The following is an 18,483-nucleotide window of genomic DNA, read 5'->3' as shown; positions in this document are numbered from 1 at the left end:
GAGAGTTTTTGGGGGGGGGGGGAGGGGATCAAAAAACAAAATGAGAAATCTTCTCCTCTGTTGAAACTAATACCAACATTTAAATTGTAGACTCAGCACCGTGAAAAGCTGCCCTGTATATTTTTTGAAACATTTTTTATTTTGAATTGTGCATTTGGAAATACAATCATTTAGGTTATGCAGAGTCTAAACCAATATTGTTTCTGATTTGCTTCATTCAGTTATGTTGAAATAACCCAGATCATGGGTAGAAAAAAATCTGATGCATGCATGTTTAAACTATTTTTTAGATTAATAATATTTAATCTTTCTCATACAGGTTGTAAAGAAAAACCAGAGAGAGATGCATGGCACTAAAGATTAATTTCATTATATATATGTCTTTATAAATACACATAGAAAAAATCTATATACATATATAGAAAAGAGAATGCAGACATAAGCTGATATGGCCTATGGGTAGCAAATGTCCACTTCGACATTTTTGCTTTGTGGTTTGGGTTTTTTTTTTAATTAGAAAAACTTATACTGTTCTGCTTTTCTTCCTTTTTACCAAAAGTAGCAATGACCAAAATTTCTCTGCAGAAAAATACTAAAATATATTCTTGTGAGGAATATAAAGGGTTTTTTTTCCACTGTTAATGTGTGCTTAAATTAGCAACCATTCTTTGATAACAATTTAATTTTCACAAAGTGATACATTTAAGAGTACGTATCAGGGCAAACAGAGGAAGCCCAATTGGAGGGAAAAAGATCCTACCCATCCAAAAACCAGACATCTAGTGAATCCCCTGAGCAAAGGGGCAGCATGGCATGACATGCACTACCTTAATGTTTCACTGTTTATTTGGCAGCAACTTTGAGTCTCAGAAGGCAGCTGGTGTTACTTGTTCCCACAAAATCTCATCTTTCTCCTAACAGCATTTCTGAAAGCATGGTACCAAAAACTCTTACTTTTCTGCATAGTAATGTTTTGAGTATTGCTTGTTTGGGAAGAGATTTATGGCAGAGGCTGTCTCACACACCAGGTTCTTCCTCCACAAGGCTACCAAATGATAGTGCATTCCTGAGCTCGTTGCATAACTGTGTAACAAATCTTAGGGTCATCGTGAACGTGTAGAGGTTTTTCTGTGTAAATATGCCAAAGTATAGTGTTGGAAAAAATAAATGGAAAGAGTTTGTGCTTTCAGTTTCTTCTGAATGCCCTCCTGTCCAAATGCTGCAGCATCTTTAGCTTCAGTTAGCTTCTTGGTACACAGATAGGGATAAATACAGTGCTTTGCAACAATAGAAAAATAAGTGCTGTGAATTAGCTTATCCCTTCTTACCGATGAAGGCCAGCGTATTGGATAACTTCAATGCCTTCAACAGCAGCCTGACATAGACTGGAATGAATGATTGCAGGCATTTTGTTACACTTGAAAACAGCCTGAATTTCTTCATTAAATCCCAAAGCTGCTTCACGTCCTACAGCTTCTCCATTCCAGCAGAGACAGGATAAAAGCAAGGGTGAATGGTCTGTGACTCACTTCACAGTATCTCTGTGATCCTACTAAGTGGATCCTCTCTTTCATCACTTTTATATGGAAGCGAGGCATAAGAAAATGTGGAGAAAGAATTGTTGAATGTTTTGAGGGCTCTTTGGGTACATTAGTAAAAACACATTTCTGCTATGCTAATTTTGCACATAGTGTATGTCCCTCACAGAAGCAAGGTGGCTTTAAAATTCCTCAAAAGAGAAACTTCAAGTGTGGATATGAGCTATGCGGGGTCACTGCAACATGAATAAACAGTAGGTTATGAGACCCCATAAATGCTGATCACTGTCCATAAGGTACCTGTGAACATGACATGCACCTAAATAGTACTATATCTCCATGGTTCTAGCTGTGAGGGGTCTGCAGAGTCCTTCAGGGGCAAATAGTGACAGTGGATTGTGTCCTGCAACAGGTACTGCTGGTAAGCAGCCTCTTAGCCTTACTTAGCCTCTGCCAAAGATTGAACTTTGGCAGTTCTTGCTGCCTGTGTATGCACACTCTATTCTGTACTAAAATAGGTCTATGTAATAAGTGTAATGTTGGCAAATTCCTTATTGAAGTGGGGGAAGTGACCAGTAGATAGTTCTATAAATATAGATGTTTAAAGATATGTACAAAAACATCTACCCACTGCCTTAATGTGAAAAGAACTCTTACAGAAACTTGTGTTGCTCTTGAAGGCTTCTGCAGACTCACCATACAAGGGCTGGTATGTAATACAGTTTAAATAGGTGGTAGGTGTGTTGAAAATAAGGTATGGGGTTCAGCACATTAGTATGGAAATTGGCTTTGGTGTCCATATACTTTGCTGTTTTTTTTAAATTACCCACTTAAACACAGCCAGTCATATAGTGTAGAAGAGTGCTGGGGATTGAGGGCAGAGTAGGATACAACTAAATCAGTAAAGGTATGTGCCACAGGCTTGCACTAGTGTTCTTTTATCACCAAAATTCTCAGCAAATGTAACAGGAGAAAAGCTCATGATCTGTATTCTTCCAGCATCGCCTGGCATGCACTTATTTTAGTTAACAATCTGCTAATGGGATCATTTTGTAATAAAACCTTATTTTCTGAGAGTTAACATTTACCTATAGGCAAATTTAGGCTTCCAGCTGAACCTGCCCATGTGGAACTGAAGTTTATTTGTGTGTAGACTAGCTTGCACACATCTGTCAATTTTATATGTTTACGTTTGTAAAAACAGAGAAGAAAAAAGGATCTTTACTCTTGAGGAATAGCATTCTTCCCTCCAGTGCATTCTTCTAAAGTTAACATTTCATTTTAGAAGAAAATTGCACCCATTTTACAAAGCATGACAACCTGAAAGCTCACACAGTAAGAAACACTTCTTACCTTCTGTAAGCTGTGAAAAGTTTTCAGATTATACTGTCATTTTAGAGCCTGCTGCCACACTGCTGAAAAGCAGCATCATTTGAGATTTATAGTAGAAAAACCCAGAAGGAAGAATTCTTAACTGTTTCCATTCTGCTCTGAATAATTTGAAAAAGAGAAACTTGCTGTATAAAAATGAAAATGTAAAACTGGTAAATCTGAACATTCTTAATCATGAACTGCCATAAAAGTGAAATAGAAATTATTTTGTTGCCTCTTACGTTAGAACGTAAGCACATAAAAAAATTGCTGTATAAAAACTGAAATTTCCCACCTTTATTTTTATTAGAGTTCTGTGGCATCATAATTGTCAGATTAAAATTAGTGCTGATGAGCAGAAGAGTAACTTTGTTAATACTGCAGCTGGGAATGAGAGAGCTCCAGTTTAATCATCTGTTCAAGCCTATGCGATCAGGTTCTCACTATAACATTAGTAGCAACATGTCTTGCCTACTTCCCTGTTTCCACCCACCCTCCAAAAAAAAAAATCTTTCAGAAAGTGTATTTGTGGAAAAGAGTTAAACTGATTTTCTTGAAACACCCAGATACACAGTGAGTGATGCTTTCAGCCAACTGGTTGCCATTACAGAATCTCTTTGTGCTTTTATTGCATAATCTGCAGGATTCATGTCAAAGTGCTTCCCTGCCAGCCACTTAGTATTAGTAAAACTTCAGCAGGAGTTGTCACATAACTACATATGGCTCAAATAACTTCAGGAGTGCACCTCATTTCTGAGTAAGAAAGGTAGTAACTTCTGTCTGTAGGAAGAACTACTGTGAAGAAGTTACAGTATCAGGAAGCAAGGCAAAAAACTTTACAGGAGGCTATTTATTTAATTAAAATGAATATCCATTCACTGGAAAGAACAGCAATGGCTCATGAAACTGCTGGGTCACACCCGTTGGCTTCACATCTCTTTTCTCCTGGCTCTCCTCCAGTGTTGCCAAGTTTCAGCTAACGTCTGGAGGGAGGTACAGAGCCTGTCATATTTTCCAGGCTAACATGCAAGATGAATGGTGGCAATGCTTTTAAAATCGTGGGCAGTTGGATGCTACCCCACTTCGTCCTCCCTGGTGTTGAGTGCCAGTCCTCACCAGTGCTGTGTGGGGACGTGGACAAAGTGGGTAGTTCTGCATCATCCGTGAGGTACCTGTGAGCTAAGGTCTTGTTTAGAGATGTTCAACTAGAAATAAGTTCCTGTTTACTTCAGAATAGTGGTGTCTTTTTCAAAGTAAGGAAAAGGCAAAGGAGGGAAAGTGATTGACTAGATGAGTTTAAAGAAGTGTCTACTGCAATCAGCAACAGAGTTTAGGATTTTAACTATACAGACATAGAGGATACATTTCCCTTCATGTATTTGGCTCCTTTCCCAAAGGTCTTTGTATCAGTCTTTTCCTCCTGTGTTTCATTCTGAACCACTCCCAACCTCCACTGCTGACCACATCACTCCACCGTCTGCAAGACAGCCTCTGCAGTAGCAGCAGCCGCAGCCCCTCTGCTGTCAGATGGGGCACAGCTCCGAGAGGGTGTAGTCCATCCACACGTGGCACAGAGCCCAGCTCACGGGGTTCTGTTGCGCAGAAAAGATGTGGTGAGAACTTACAGCTTGTGTTGCAAGTGTTTTCTACCGTCTGCACGTAGAGAAGAAAAGGGCATCAAGATGACAGGAGCTTTCATTAGCTCTAAAGCCCAAATAGAGGTAGGAAAACGTGTTCACTCCGGCGTTTCTGCCACATGAGAAAAAATTGTGCTCTTTCCACCTCTTTCTCTTTTCCCTGATTGTTCCGAATCCCTGGTTTCCCCAGCTCACAATACACATTCTCTTTGCAAGGCAGGACATGTGAGATGGCTATCTTCTGTCCTCTTTCAAGGGAGGAGAGTTGTAGCTACTCATAAGCATTATTGGTTCAAGCAGCTAATTAGCAGTTCACAAAGAGCATTGCCACCAATCTCCTTGTACTGTAGGCACTCCTTCTCATTTTGATTTTGGCCAATGTTTATGTGAAGAGGCAGTAAAGCATAGCCATCTGTGACTCTCTGAAGAGACTGCTGCTCAGTGGACTAGTTTGCCATGATTCACACTTCAGGCTACTCCTGTGCATTTCTTCTGAAAAAAAAAAACACTTCCAGGTTTTCTAGCCCCATGTGGGGGAGCAAAGAGGAGAGGTTTGATTTGATTTGGTTTTAGGCTTACGTAAACTTGCGTGGGACAAATTTGGTTTTCATTCTACCTAAACTATTGCTTGCAAAGCACTTTGAGATAAGTGGATGAGAAGCACTACGTGAGAGCTACCTCTTCTTAAAATGACATGAGGCAACATCAGAAACTTGCCTTCTGGGATCCAAAGTTCAGATCCATGAAAGACATATGAAAATGGGGAGTTTGGGCCCTTTATTTAAAAAGCTGAATTTTCCTCATATGGACAGAATGTACTGTTTGTGCCTGAACTAGTAGCCTTCATTCCTGACTGTTGTGTGATAGCTTTAGTTTGTTTGACATCTTCTCTTTTTCAATGTTGTGAGTTTCTTACTTTCTTTTCCCTCCCCCTCCCACCCTTTCCCCAACTCTTCTTTTTTCTTCTTGTGATTTAGAAGTCAAGTTCCTCTACCACAACTGGAGAGAAGATCACTAAAGTCTATGAGCTAGGAAATGAGCCGGAGCGCAAGATGTGGGTAGATCGGTACCTCTCTTTCATGGAGGAGAGGGGCACGCCCGTGGCCAGTCTGCCAGCTGTGGGCAAGAAGCCCCTGGACCTGTTCAGGCTCTATGTCTGCGTCAAAGAGATTGGAGGTTTGGCACAGGTGAGAAGTGGTGCTTGAAAGGGAACCTTTTGAAAAGGCGATACGCTTCTGCTGATTACACTATTACATTTTCTACCCTGACCACACTGTTGAAGAAAATAGAGGCTTGTGCTTTAATATTTGTCTGGAGTTCATTGTGGGCTGCATAATTGCCCTAAAACTCTAGTGTTTGAATCAAAATTGGCCACTGTTGTAAAGAGATGAAATTGTAACCTGTTCAGGGGAATCCAGTAGTACCGCTGAGAGAAGAAAAGAAAAGACCATTGGATCAAACGAGTAAGAAGCTGAAAGGAAAAGGAGATTTTGAAATCCGTCCTTCCCAGAAGAATTTGCTTCTAGGACAAATCAGTTCATCTCTCCAGAGAAGTGGCAGGTGTATTCTTGAAACACAGTCTTTCATCCCAAACCTTTCATCTCTTGAGTGTCTCTAAACGGTACATTCATTTCTTAGACACAGACTGTGCTTTCTCTGTGTTTGGAATATGCTTACAGGATATTTTGGGTTGCCTTACAAACATAATGATTACAAGGAAAAGGTGATTACTTAATTGAGATGAAGGAAAATGAAAGCAGGAAGAGCTGAGAATAAAAGTCACAGATGGGAAAGAGAAGCTTTGGTTTGTGTTCTCACAGGTTAAGTGGAATTTTTGCAAAGGGGTGTTAGGAAATTACTTCTGAGTTCTGTAAGACTGACCACCACAGAGCAAAACTAAATGTTTCATTGTCTAGCACCATCAAATGGGAAAACAGGAGGAAATCATCAGTATTTGCAGCCTTAGATTTGGTATTTCCAGTCACCTGTCCTTGGCCTGATGCTTTTACAAAGCATCCCTTACATCTAGGGGATCACTCTGGCTGGGTGCTAGAAGCTACTGTGAAGTGCTGGGACCCATAATTTCTGTGGGCTTCAGAACATTTGTGGATGTTCAATGCTTTGCAAGATGAGGTCTTAAACACAGCTATGTAGATAAATAAGTAAATGCAGCATGTAATATAAAATAGATATTTAATATTTAAACAGATATCATTTTACACTAATTACAAAATCTAAACTCAAAAATAGGGCAAACAAACTGGATCCTGAGAAAGAGAGTACATTTTAATAATCTATGTGGTTAGTTCAAGAAAGAAATGTCCAACATCAATTAGTACCATTTCCAATGCTATTTTTAATCGTACACCTCACAACGTAGGATTTGACTACTGAATTAGGTGACTGACCCCTTAAGTCCAGAGATTTTAGCTATTCCTGTTACTGAAGGAAGGCAGGCAAACCTAATATAGTTCACCTTGCCAGTTGTTAAATGCTGTATATGGGTAAGAGATGTTATCCTGACATCTTCAGTGATCAGCTCATGCATCCCAGCATCATAAAGATCTGATTACTTTTAGTTCAGAAACTTTATTACAGGTAAATCGTATCATGCATCTGCTCAGCCTCGTACAGTGTGACTGCGGCCATAGTGTGACTCTTGGCATCAAAAATTAAGCAGAATGGGGGGCCAATGAGATATTCTAGAGAGTCGTTCATGTTTCTTTATTACAGAAATTTATTTTATTTTGGGCCACTCAGTGTTGATTTGCAGCGGCAGACATTATGCATCGCTGGAGAATAGATGCTGTTCACTTTGATTTTTGAAAGATGTGCTTAAGTGATGTGCTTCAGTAGTGGTAAAAACTCACACTGGAAACAAAGGCTCATGCTTTTGCTGGTGTGTCCACACAAACAATCACCATGTTTATCTGTTTGCAGCTACTGAGAGGTACAGAGGTTTATTTCAAGGCTTGCTGAGGTTTATTTAAGTGCATCCGTGTGATACTCTCCTGAAAAGCTGTTGCTCCAACTGCTTCACTCCACATCTCATGATTCTGCCCGGAGAGTGACAAGGAGCAGAGCTGTACAGCAACAGTGCACATTCTCTGTCTGAATAGTTGCAGTTGATGGGGTCCAAACATGAACAGCCCAGCTGTTGGCAGTCTTCTTTTAAATGCCAATGTACTGGGCATTTAGGCATGAATGTTTCTGTTTGCATTATGCAATGTGTTCATTACGCACCACTTAGCTGTAAGACAGTAGGCACAAAGGGCTGTGTAAGTAGATTTCAAGCCTCAACAGGGGCAGTTTATGAAAATCTGGTCTCCTTTAACTCCTGGGTTCTTGCAGGATGCACCAGAGAAATAAAAACACTCCACGTAGCATGCCAACCTGCTTGCTATTAATGCTATCCTCAAAAGATCTTTGCTGACTGGCAGCAGTTACGGTGCTATTAAACACTGAGAGAAACCTAAGAAATGTTTCCTTTGCTGGCACACAGGCTTAGAAACAGTATGGCTAATGATAGCCTTTGTAGCTATGGAGGCTAGGTTGGAGTCATTAAAATCTCAGGCCACAGAGGAAGTAGTAGTCACCATGGCATCGGGATTCTTCCCCAACAAAAGCTGAGATGCTCAGATGTTTAAAGCCCATTTATTTCAGTGCTGCCCCCCTTCTTGGATCATACCCAGCAAGTGCACAACTGATTGAATGAGCTTTGGGGCATCAGGTATTACAGCAAACGTACTAGCTGCTCGGAGTGGTACAGCCGAGTGAGCCAGTGGCATCCTCCAGGATGACAAATGAACTTTGCTGTTATTACAGATCAGCTGTGTTTGAGGAGCTCATGAACAGAGTCTTTCAGTATTCTCAGCCTTACATTGCAAACAAGATTCGCAGCGGAGTTGTGCAGTCAGCAGTGTAATACAGAGCTAGCTGGACTAGCCCTGTGTGTTTGAAGTCTGCCTTCATTAATTAAGGGGCCTCACTTCACTCTGCCTCTCATCTAGCCAAAGGATCATTGATCTGTCCCTTCAAGATGCCCTGAAGTGAGAGGACTTGAACCAGGAATGATAGGCTGAACGGCTTGACAGATGGTGGCTATTTTGGAGAAAAATTTATTTTTCATATCAATGCTCAAGCACTTAAATTGCAGAATAATGCTGTTATTGCTTTGTAAATTAGTTTTTAGAAGCTGCTTTTTAATTAGAATGGGGCGGATGTGGGTGGGTGTCAGAAAGGGGGAGAATGAGCATGGATTTCCTCAGAGATGGATTGCTAACTGAAGAGCACAGGCCATGGAAGAGTGCAGGGCATTTAAAAGATGCACTGTGCAGAAGACTCTTCACAAGGAGAGCTTTTTATGTAGCTATCAGCAGGTTCCTTAGTGGTTTTAAAACTGTAAACGCACAGCCTATGCATTACCGCGTGTGGGAGTAATGAGCGTTAGTTAAAAGAGGAAAACAAAAAAGTAAACTAAGACATTAAGTGCTTTTTTTGCTTTTCTATTTTTATTCCCTTTTTTTGTCTCCCGACTTAAACCACTGTTCTGCAAGCCAATGATTCTGCCGTTTATTTTGCTAGGTTAATAAAAACAAGAAGTGGCGTGAGCTGGCAACCACTTTGAACGTTGGCACTTCGAGCAGCGCAGCCAGCTCCCTGAAAAAACAATACATTCAGTACCTGTTTGCCTTCGAGTGCAAGATTGAGCGAGGGGAGGAGCCCCCTCCAGAAGTCTTTAGCACTGGAGATACTAAGAAACAACCTAAGATTCAGCCGCCATCTCCTGGTAAGTCAAAAAAACTGCAGCCTCTTCCACAACTATTTTTTGACTGCGAAATATACTAGGTTGCAGTTTGTATGTTTGGAAGCATGTCTTGGTAATGCTGGACAAACGACAAGTATGTTGTTGGCATCTTGTTTTCAAACTTGGAGCTAGCTCCTGAGTCAAGTCAAGTCCGATTTAACTCTGAAGGACTATCCACAGTCATGTGTCTAGTTTGTCATTGTTCCCTCCAACATACAAAGACGTGTGCACCACCATACCCAACACAGTAAAAAGAACAGAATTCTGTACGGATGTGCTTGTGCTGTAAGACAGGAGGCAGCTGGTGCTAAAATGAGTGCCCGTTTGTCTAAAGATCAGATTCTGGAACTTGCACTTTCCTTGCTACGACTCTGAAGCTGCATTTTCAACACAACTGTTGGTCAGGGAAGCTTCAGTTGGAGTCGGGATGGCAGATGCTGGACTGACTGGTTGGTCTCGGGTGGTTGCTCTGATGCAGCTCATGTTGACTGTGTGGCAGATGGAAAGAACTGAGAGTATGGTGTGTCCCCACCGCCAGACCTTGGAGTTTGGAGTCACTCTCTCAGTTCTTTTTTTGCTAATCCTGTGTATCAGATAAGTCATTACCATCACAGTCTTTATCTTCTTGTCTGAAAAACTGGAAGTAGAATTGCATTGTTTTGGCTATCCTTTTTGCATGTACAGTGTGGTGTTTGAGACCATGCTGTTTTCTTTCTAAATTCATTTAACTTAGGACTATCAAGATTTGATAGTCATGATTGATATTCAAGGCAGGAAAATTCTTAAGTAGAAACATTTTAAGTACATAGGAAGAGACGTAATACTAGTCTATGATGTTGGCTTTTGGACTTCCCATGGAAGAGGAAAAAATTCCTTTGGTTTTCTGGGTTTTGGGCTTTTCTGGCCAGCAATACAATTTGACAAAATTTGTGAACTACCTTCACAACCAAGAAAATTTCTGCAATGTTTACAGCAGTTTCCTGCATTAGAAGGCAGTTTTAGGAAAACATTAAATAACTTAATTTCTGTTAGTACAGTTCACTGGCTCAAAATGAGAAGTACTAAGTCAGGGCCCAGAAATCTCTGCAGGCAGTCTGCAGGCTGCGTGGCTCCAGTATCCTATCAGGATACAAGAAAATTGCCAAGACCTTTATAATCATATAATACAGTTCTGGCCTGTGCAAGATCATTTCTTATCATAGCACTTTGTCAGTATAGAGAAAGATAAGAGGGATAAGGCTTAAATCTTTCTCAGCCTGATGTAGTCATTGTAAGGATTTGGGATGACACAAGTTAACCTACTACTTGCTGACTTGTGCAACACAAGTGTAGAAGATACAGGAAAATATTTCGTACTAGAACTGAATCCTATAGTCCAAATGTTTATCTGTCTGAAATGAGCACAGAGTGTCCTGAATGTACACTACCATAAAAAATGAAAGATGCTGGCTGTGCCTGTCACCTCCTGAGAAGACTGGTAAGGGGAGCTGAAAATGTTAGACTTGTTAGGGAGGGTGAAGAGGAAATTCATCTCATTATTCTCATATTCATCATTAGTTTCTCTCAAACTAAACAGCTGCACTAAAATTGTTTTGATTTGCTCTTTCCTCCCTTACCCTTCTCCCTCCAACACTGCTCTCAGTAGTTGGTTTGGGGATGATCACCGTACGTTGGCTGAATTTTCAGATGAAGAATCATTATTTAAATACATAAACGTGAAACAAAGGGATAGAAATGTCAGATTTACCACTTCTTCAGGGCCCTTTTGCGTTATGATGCTACAGATGAAAATGGCAAAGTCCAAGTTTAAATTTATCATAACATTCAAGCAAGCTGTCTATGAGGAGAATTGAAACTACTTTTCTAAAATAAAAACACAGCAGGACATAGAGACTAGAAGAGGGGGAAGCAAGCAAAGATCTCAAGGTTTGTTTTGTTGGTGAGAAAAGAGCTTGTGTCACTGAATGGGACTGCACTTCTGTATGGAGAAAGGCTTTCCCAGTGTGTATCAGCTTTAGTACATGAAGTCCCGCTGAGGTATAGATGCTGCAGAAAGTACAAGCCTGTTCTCTTTAACAGTCAGCTTTTTTTTCTTGCTCCTTTTCCTTTCATATATACCAACATTAACATTTTAACTGCACAAAAGAAGTACAGTTGTGGATGTACTTTAGATAATCGGTTACTCTTTGCTATTCAGAGGGAGCAGGAGCCCAATACAACAACAAACAGTAGCCTCCAAAGGTCCTTGCTTTAACCATTAGCCTCTGTTGTGCAGTTAGCTCAGTGTAGGTAGAAGCACTTTGAAGCCAAATCCATTTGCAGAGAACTAGTTACAGTATTAGGGCTGGAGTTAATTCTGATAAAAAAGCAGGGAGACTTGTGTCAGAGTTGTATTTTGTTCAGTTCTAACCAGCCAATGCTATGAAATCAGAGTCTTGAGATTTTAAAAATCAGCTGATCGTCATAAAACTTGTAAAACTAAATATTTCAGTTGCTCATAAGAACACAAAGGGACTGGCAGCCTTCTTGGTGCAGAGAATAGTTCGGTTCCTGTGTAGGTGTGGTTCCCAGGTACATGTTACTCGTGGCGGGAGCAGGCTGAAGCGCAATTTAGGGAAAATCAGTTCTTGCGGATGTCTTGCATCCAAAAGGTGTTTATGTGACTGCCTCACAGACAACCTTTAGAGGCAGTCATAGAGGGAGCACTAGGAAACACAGTGCAGCAACCACAGCGAGGAGATTCCTATAAAACCTGGCCAGGGAAAGGATGTGATGTGTAAGACAAACTTACGGGACTGTGAGGCTGTGGTCCGGGTCCATGTGTTAGTCCCTTTGCTTGTAGCAGTGTATTTGGGATTCTCCCATCCCTTCTGTTTTTTACAACATCATTAATAAGGTAAACGGTATTTAAAGGAGTGAATAATTTAGTGCCGTGTACGGTGCAATTCAGGATGCTGTCAGCAATTATAAAAAGTTGAAAAAAGAAGTGAGAGTAGAGTAGAAAAGTGACAGGCTGGTTGGCTTTGTTCAGCAGAGGTTTGCACAGGAGCCAAGATGTTAGGGCTAGTATTAGCTGCCTGTTTTAATAAATGTTATGGCTTCCTATTGCTGTCAGAGCCTCTTCTGTTCTTTCCTGAAACACCCAGGGAGAGGTGAGGGCCTGAATGTCATTTGGTGTAGCTTGCACTGCTCTCAGGCTCTGCAAGTTTGAGATTTGCTTGTGGTAGACTGATGCCCTTGTGTCACAGCTTCAATCTGTCTGGGTCAGGTAATGCCATCAGCAGTGAAGACCAGCAGCAGGTGCCTAATGACAGGCTAGCTATTAGAGGACCCCTGTTGGCCCTGTGTCCTGATTGTTGGGTCCATCTCAACTGTTGACTGCTCTTCTGCTGTATAGAAAATCCTTTAGAGAGAGAGAGAGAGAGAGAAAGAGATTGTAGGTCTTCATAAGCGTCCTTCTAGGACTCCGGGGCTTTCCGGAAGCAGGGGCAAAGACAAAACACTGTTCCTGTCATGCATGTTTGATAGTTTTGACCAAAGTATGCTCGAATTATGTGGCAAGTTCTAAGCTGAAAAGAATTCCAGAAGTTGTTACGCTAAGCACTGATGGGTGCCAGAGAATGAATGTCAAAAGAGCATCACTGTGAAGGAGTTATTTTCCATTGGTGTACTCTGGCAGTGTAAATTCTTAGCTACAGTACACAGTTATGTACACATGACTCTCAAAATTACAGACTGAGCATTTATCCTATGCAACATGAACAGGATGGCCACAGTGGTACAGCCAAGGATGCTCACGAGTAACGCTCTGCAGCTGGCCCTGATGTCAGCAGAGGTTTCATTCCAGCAAACCTGGAAAATCACAGGCCTGTGTTTTGGAGCGGCAGCGGGAGCTCGCCAAGAGCGTGTTCCCTGCATTTCCTTGGCAGCAGAGAAACAAGACCTGGGGAGGGGGATGGCAGTGGGGACACGGCACAGCCGTCCAGTGCGCGCGTCTGTAACCAAACCCATCCGTCTCCTCTGGCGGGTGGCTGACTCAAGGGCTATTATTAGCAGGCAGGTGATGTCATGGAACGTGTCACGAGGCCAGCCAGGGAATCCCCGTGGAAGATGGATGGGCGAGAGGTCGAGAGGGGTGGACGGCGGGGGGCAATAGAGAGAGGTGCCCCCATGCCTGCACCCGTGCCTGCCCAGGGGGTCCTGCCTCAGCCAGCGGCCACCAGTGGGGCCTTACTGGGGCACTGGGTTCATGCTGTGTAAATTATCTTCCCAGCGTGGCGGCTGGCTGTTCGCTCTGAAGTATGTGAATGTACTTAACCTTCAGTAACCTTTCCATTGTTTACTTTAGAGTATACATTTGTAGCTTCTGGCAAAAGGTAGGGATATCCTAGAGAGCATGTCAGGTCTCATATTAATGGAGTTTCAAGAGGTTGCATTCTTCCATGATTTTTTTTTTCCCTGAAGGGATAAAATTGCCGGCAAGAGAAGGATTTAAATTTTATTTTTTTAACTGCATATTTCTGTTCTGGTAAGTAAGGGGTTTTTCTTGACTGAAGTGCTTATTGCCACACAGGCTTTGCAAGGAAAAGTCCATGCTGTTGCTATAATTCCACTCTGCTGAGAATAACACATGCTGTTGAGTGAACTGTGGAAGGGTTTGTAGGACCTCACCTTCTCATTGACAAAGATGTTAATTTTGTATGCTTTTAGATGGATTTTCTATCGTTAAAAGCATATTCTTACAAATCCATTATGACACTTGAAAGACAAGTGTTGCTTAGATGTGGATCTGAGATGAAGAATTCAGTAGCTGTATACAAACAGGTTTTTTCCTGGACAAGTCAAATGCAGAATCATGTAAGCAGAGATTACTTATTCTAAAAGAACATTGTTGTTTGTCTTCCTCCTTAGTTCTTTGTTTAATACTGAAGCTTATGAAGCACTTTAAAAGGTATGATTTCTATTTCATGATATCGACAATCAAAATTAAGCATCTACCATAATAAAAACCCTTCAAGGAGAAATGTGAAAATTTCAGAGAGCAGCTTAGCAAATGTAAAATTTAAGGTGAAACATGAAAAAGGAATATAGTACTTCCTTAGAGAGAAGAGGATTGTTTTCATATTTTTAGCTAGAAACCACTGCTAATAGCAATATGTGTAAAATATATGTGTTAGAGAACATAACTAGTTTGCATTTACTCTGTGTGCATGCAGGCACCTGAGTGCACTTTCTGTATCCTAAAACTGTTTGAAGTATATTGCTTTGATGTTAAGTCAAGTTCTCTAAGGTTAGTGAATGCCAAAAGTGAGGTGTAATCTTTGCAGCCTTAATTATGTTTCCTTGTGCATATACAGTTCAATACACTCTTAGTTATGTTGTCACGTTGGCATTTTTTCTTTTAAACGCCTGTGTCATTCAGTGCACGGAATGAACAGTGCTCAGTGGATGAGGAGCTATTCAGTATTTTCTGTTATCCTTATTTTGCAGTACACAGCCCTTACTTGTGCCACAGTTTTCAACCAGGCTCAAACAGAGAGTTATACATTTACTCCTTGGTTTTTCTCATCTTCTCTACAACTCTATTTGAGGGCTTTAAAAAGTATTACACAGCCTTTGCAATACCCATCTCAGAGGGACAATAGTATGATTCCCATTCTACAGAAGAGGAGTTGAATATCTTCTTTTTGCTTCTAAACCTTTCTCTATATAAGAAGAGTATTTAAATCACATCATTATTCATAATACAGATTCTATATTAGCACAGCCCATAAATACATAAAATATATTTTACTTGTTTAATTTAGATATGAATTAAGTTCTGGATCAGATAGGATAGGGAAGAACTTAATTGCTGCTTAGTGGCACACCATAACAGAAATACGAGGGTTAGGCAACGCCGTACTTCATAGCAAGCATATGGGCACACAAAGATGTTTACTTACATCATTCTAATATAACAAAATGGTATGTGACAATGTGTGGCTTAACTCAAAAAAACTTACAAGCTTTTTAGAAGTAATCCAGAATTGTGTTTAAAGCTTAAGGGTGGAAAAATGATCCTGGCTCAGTCGGGGTCATATATACAAAAGGCTTGTATGTGAGCATGGCGATTTTTTTTATCATCATATGGATTTGTTTTACTGTAGCACTAAAGCCTTCAGTCGACTGTAGCATTAGCTGTTGTTCATGTTACTGTATTAATGCAATCAGAGAGCTTTCCTTAAACTTCTTGAACTTTCATCACTAGGTGAGTGTAATCCAAACATGCCTCAGAAAGCTGAGGACAAGAACAACGTGGTCTAAACAATGTGGATTTTACATATGCACTTGCTACTGATGTACGCACAGTGGAACATGTGTTACAGATATAAATGAAAAACATATTTTAAAAAGTTTTCTTCAGTTAAAAACAAGCTCTGCCTGTCAAGATGATGAGTGTTCTAGGATTCTGAGTCAATTTTAAACTACTCTCTCTTGCATACACAGAAGAAAAGCCCATACTGCTTGTTCCAATTTCCCCTCTAACAGTAATTTATAAAGTTTTCTTAATTGGTTGTTGAATGTAAATAGTCAGGCACTATAAAATGCTTACATGACAGTTCATAAAAAAGAAGGACCTCTTAAGACCATGTCTTTCTGAGTCTGTTAGGTTTGTTAACTTTTTCTGTTAGTAATTTTTTTCGCAAATGCATCTAAAGAGGTGAATCCTACAAGTTCTGCTCAGGTAGAATTTCTGCTGCAAGGCCAGACAGATCCAAGGGTTAGATGTTGTTGCTGATTCCTAGGTGCCACCTTGTAAATCAGAAAACTACTACATCAGATCTTTGGGGCTGGGGGACGTGTTTCCTCAGTCGTCATATGAAAATAGTAACTTCAGTGTCTACTTTAAAAGACTGGTCTGGATATATTTTATAATTAGCTCATATGACATGTTCATTTAATGACCTTATTGGTGCTCAGTCTCACTGGAATAGGGCAGTACACACTTTTCTACACCTGTTGTTGTATCCAGAATGTAGCTGTTTACCGTGGTTAAGGAGGTCAGTAGTGCAGATACTCATCGCTTTCTGAGATCTCAATGTAGAAGTTTTTGCAGACGAAATAGATGCTTTGCAGAACTGACCTGGTCTTGTTAGGTGTGCTCTACAGTGACCCTAAGTGCATTTTGCTAAGGTATCCATTGTTATTTTTATAATTTTATTAGGAGTGTTAGCTATAGCCTCCTGTGTAAATTCTAGTTTCAGTGATTACTTTCTTCTTATCCCAGATTGCCTTTTGTGTTTCCTAAATGCAATCTTTTTCCATGCTTTTGTCAAAGATGGCTTAGAGTTGCAGTGTGCCACTAATCATTTGCCATGTTTCACCATGGAAATACTTGCCTTTTAGTGGAAAATGGAATAATGAATTTATATTAATATAGCAGTTTAAATTTGTGAGGAAAAGCTTCTGGCTGAAATTTGCTTTATAAACATATGTGTTGTGATAGTGAGTATATAAAGACGCCGTGTCAAAGAACAACCTTCATTTACTCTGTTGTAAACTACAGACAATTAACTTTGTATCTCTGACCTCCGATTTAAATGGTCCTTCATCTAGATGATTTCTATTCATGTTGCTTCAGGCAGCAGATTAAATTCATGGTTCTAGGAAAGATGATGGCTATTACTACACAGCATATCCTGATCTCAGAGGATTTTAGGGACATTATAAAGTACTGAGATGCATGGCATAAGCAGGCTTGTGGGGAAAAGAACCGTTTTTTCTCCTTAATGATTATTATTTCCACAGGAATTTGGCTGCTACCTTTTAATATTTGTTTTCTTTAATTTCCCAGCTAATTCTGGTTCCTTGCAAGGCCCACAGACTCCACAGTCTACTGGTAGTAATTCCATGACAGAAGTGCCAGGCGATTTGAAGCCCCCAACACCAGCATCAACACCTCATGGACAGATGACACCTATGCAGGGTGGCAGGTATGAAAAGGTCTTTGCTTAATTTTATGTTGGGCTGTAGTTCCACAACAGTTTAGAGCCACCCTTTCCCAACTGCTCAGGCACTCAACTGATTCTGTCGTGAACTAGTCAGAGTCTTAAAAGCGAAAATAATTTCTTTTTGGAGAGGAGAGAGGGAAAGGGAGGAAGGAGTAGGAGCTGCATTAGCTTTCTAAACACCAGAGAAGGCTCAGACAAGCACCAGTGCAAAGGGAGGCATGTGAAAATGAGAAGAGAGGGGAGGAAAGTGGAACCCAGCAGCACCGACTAGGAACCACCACCTTCCTTTCCTTTCTTCCCCTGTCCTCTGGTGTGGAGGTCCAGGTGTCCATGCTCAGGAAGGACGAGTGTGTGATTTTAAGGTGTTATTTAAATAGGAATTATGAAAAGCATATATAATAACAGCGGTTAAGATAGCAGAGAATTCAACTGCATGGACCAAGAGATTCCTTTCAGTTCTGTGTGCTGTAAGGCACACAGACCAGATTAATCTGAAGTGAAAGCCTCTCACCATTTGCTAAGGATCTTCAGCTCACTGAAATTCAGCAAAAAAAGTTCTTCTTGACTTGAGCAGGACTGTAGCTGAACTCTGTGCTATGTAGAGTCACTCCAAACTTAATATACTTTAGGTTCTTTTTTTCTCCATCTGTAATACTGCAGAAAGGATAACAAGAACTTTTTTAAATCAACTTTAAGTCAGTTTGAGTTTTCTTTCAGTATGTAAGAAGTTTCCTTTTGCGTTAAGAATAATTCTGATAGTTATCAGGGAAACTCCATTTTCCGATGCAAATTTTTAAGGGCTTTAGAAGTAAAGCTGTCTGCAGCCATAAAGGTTAGTGCCTCTACATAACAGTAAATGGTATTTGGGACATAAATCAAGTATTGCTGTTTAGTCTTTCCTCTAGTAGGAGAGCAATGGGGTACTTGGTATATTTTGAAGGGTAATAAATATGAAACTGATAAAAAGTAATACTATTTTTGACACAGCATATAATCAACCTGTGGAGCTCACTGCCTCAGGGTAGTGAGGCAAACAACTTAGTGAAACTTCAGAAAGTTTTAGGCTTTTATATGGGTAATAGCAACATGCACATTTGAATTAGGTTAAAAACACTGATCTTTAAGGTAAGTAGCCA

General features: G+C 40.5%; 1 protein-coding gene across 1 annotated transcript in view; it reads left to right on the top strand.

Moving 5' to 3' along the window:
- Positions 1 to 18,483, top strand: part of ARID1B (AT rich interactive domain 1B (SWI1-like)) — a gene marked incomplete at its 5' end in the record, with an annotated part of 99,800 nt that overhangs the window by 66,251 nt on the left and 15,066 nt on the right. The window contains 3 exons of the mRNA XM_008945687.1: positions 5,524 to 5,733; positions 9,131 to 9,335; positions 17,191 to 17,329. Coding sequence (XP_008943935.1) covers positions 5,524 to 5,733; positions 9,131 to 9,335; positions 17,191 to 17,329 — 554 coding nt within the window. The remainder of the gene's footprint in view (positions 1 to 5,523; positions 5,734 to 9,130; positions 9,336 to 17,190; positions 17,330 to 18,483) is intronic.

Source organism: Merops nubicus, unplaced genomic scaffold, assembly GCF_000691845.1.
Source record: "Merops nubicus isolate BGI_N331 unplaced genomic scaffold, ASM69184v1 scaffold19488, whole genome shotgun sequence".
NCBI lineage: Eukaryota > Metazoa > Chordata > Aves > Coraciiformes > Meropidae > Merops > Merops nubicus.
Note: the sequence above shows the minus strand (reverse complement) of the source record. Positions and strands in the feature narration are given on the sequence as shown.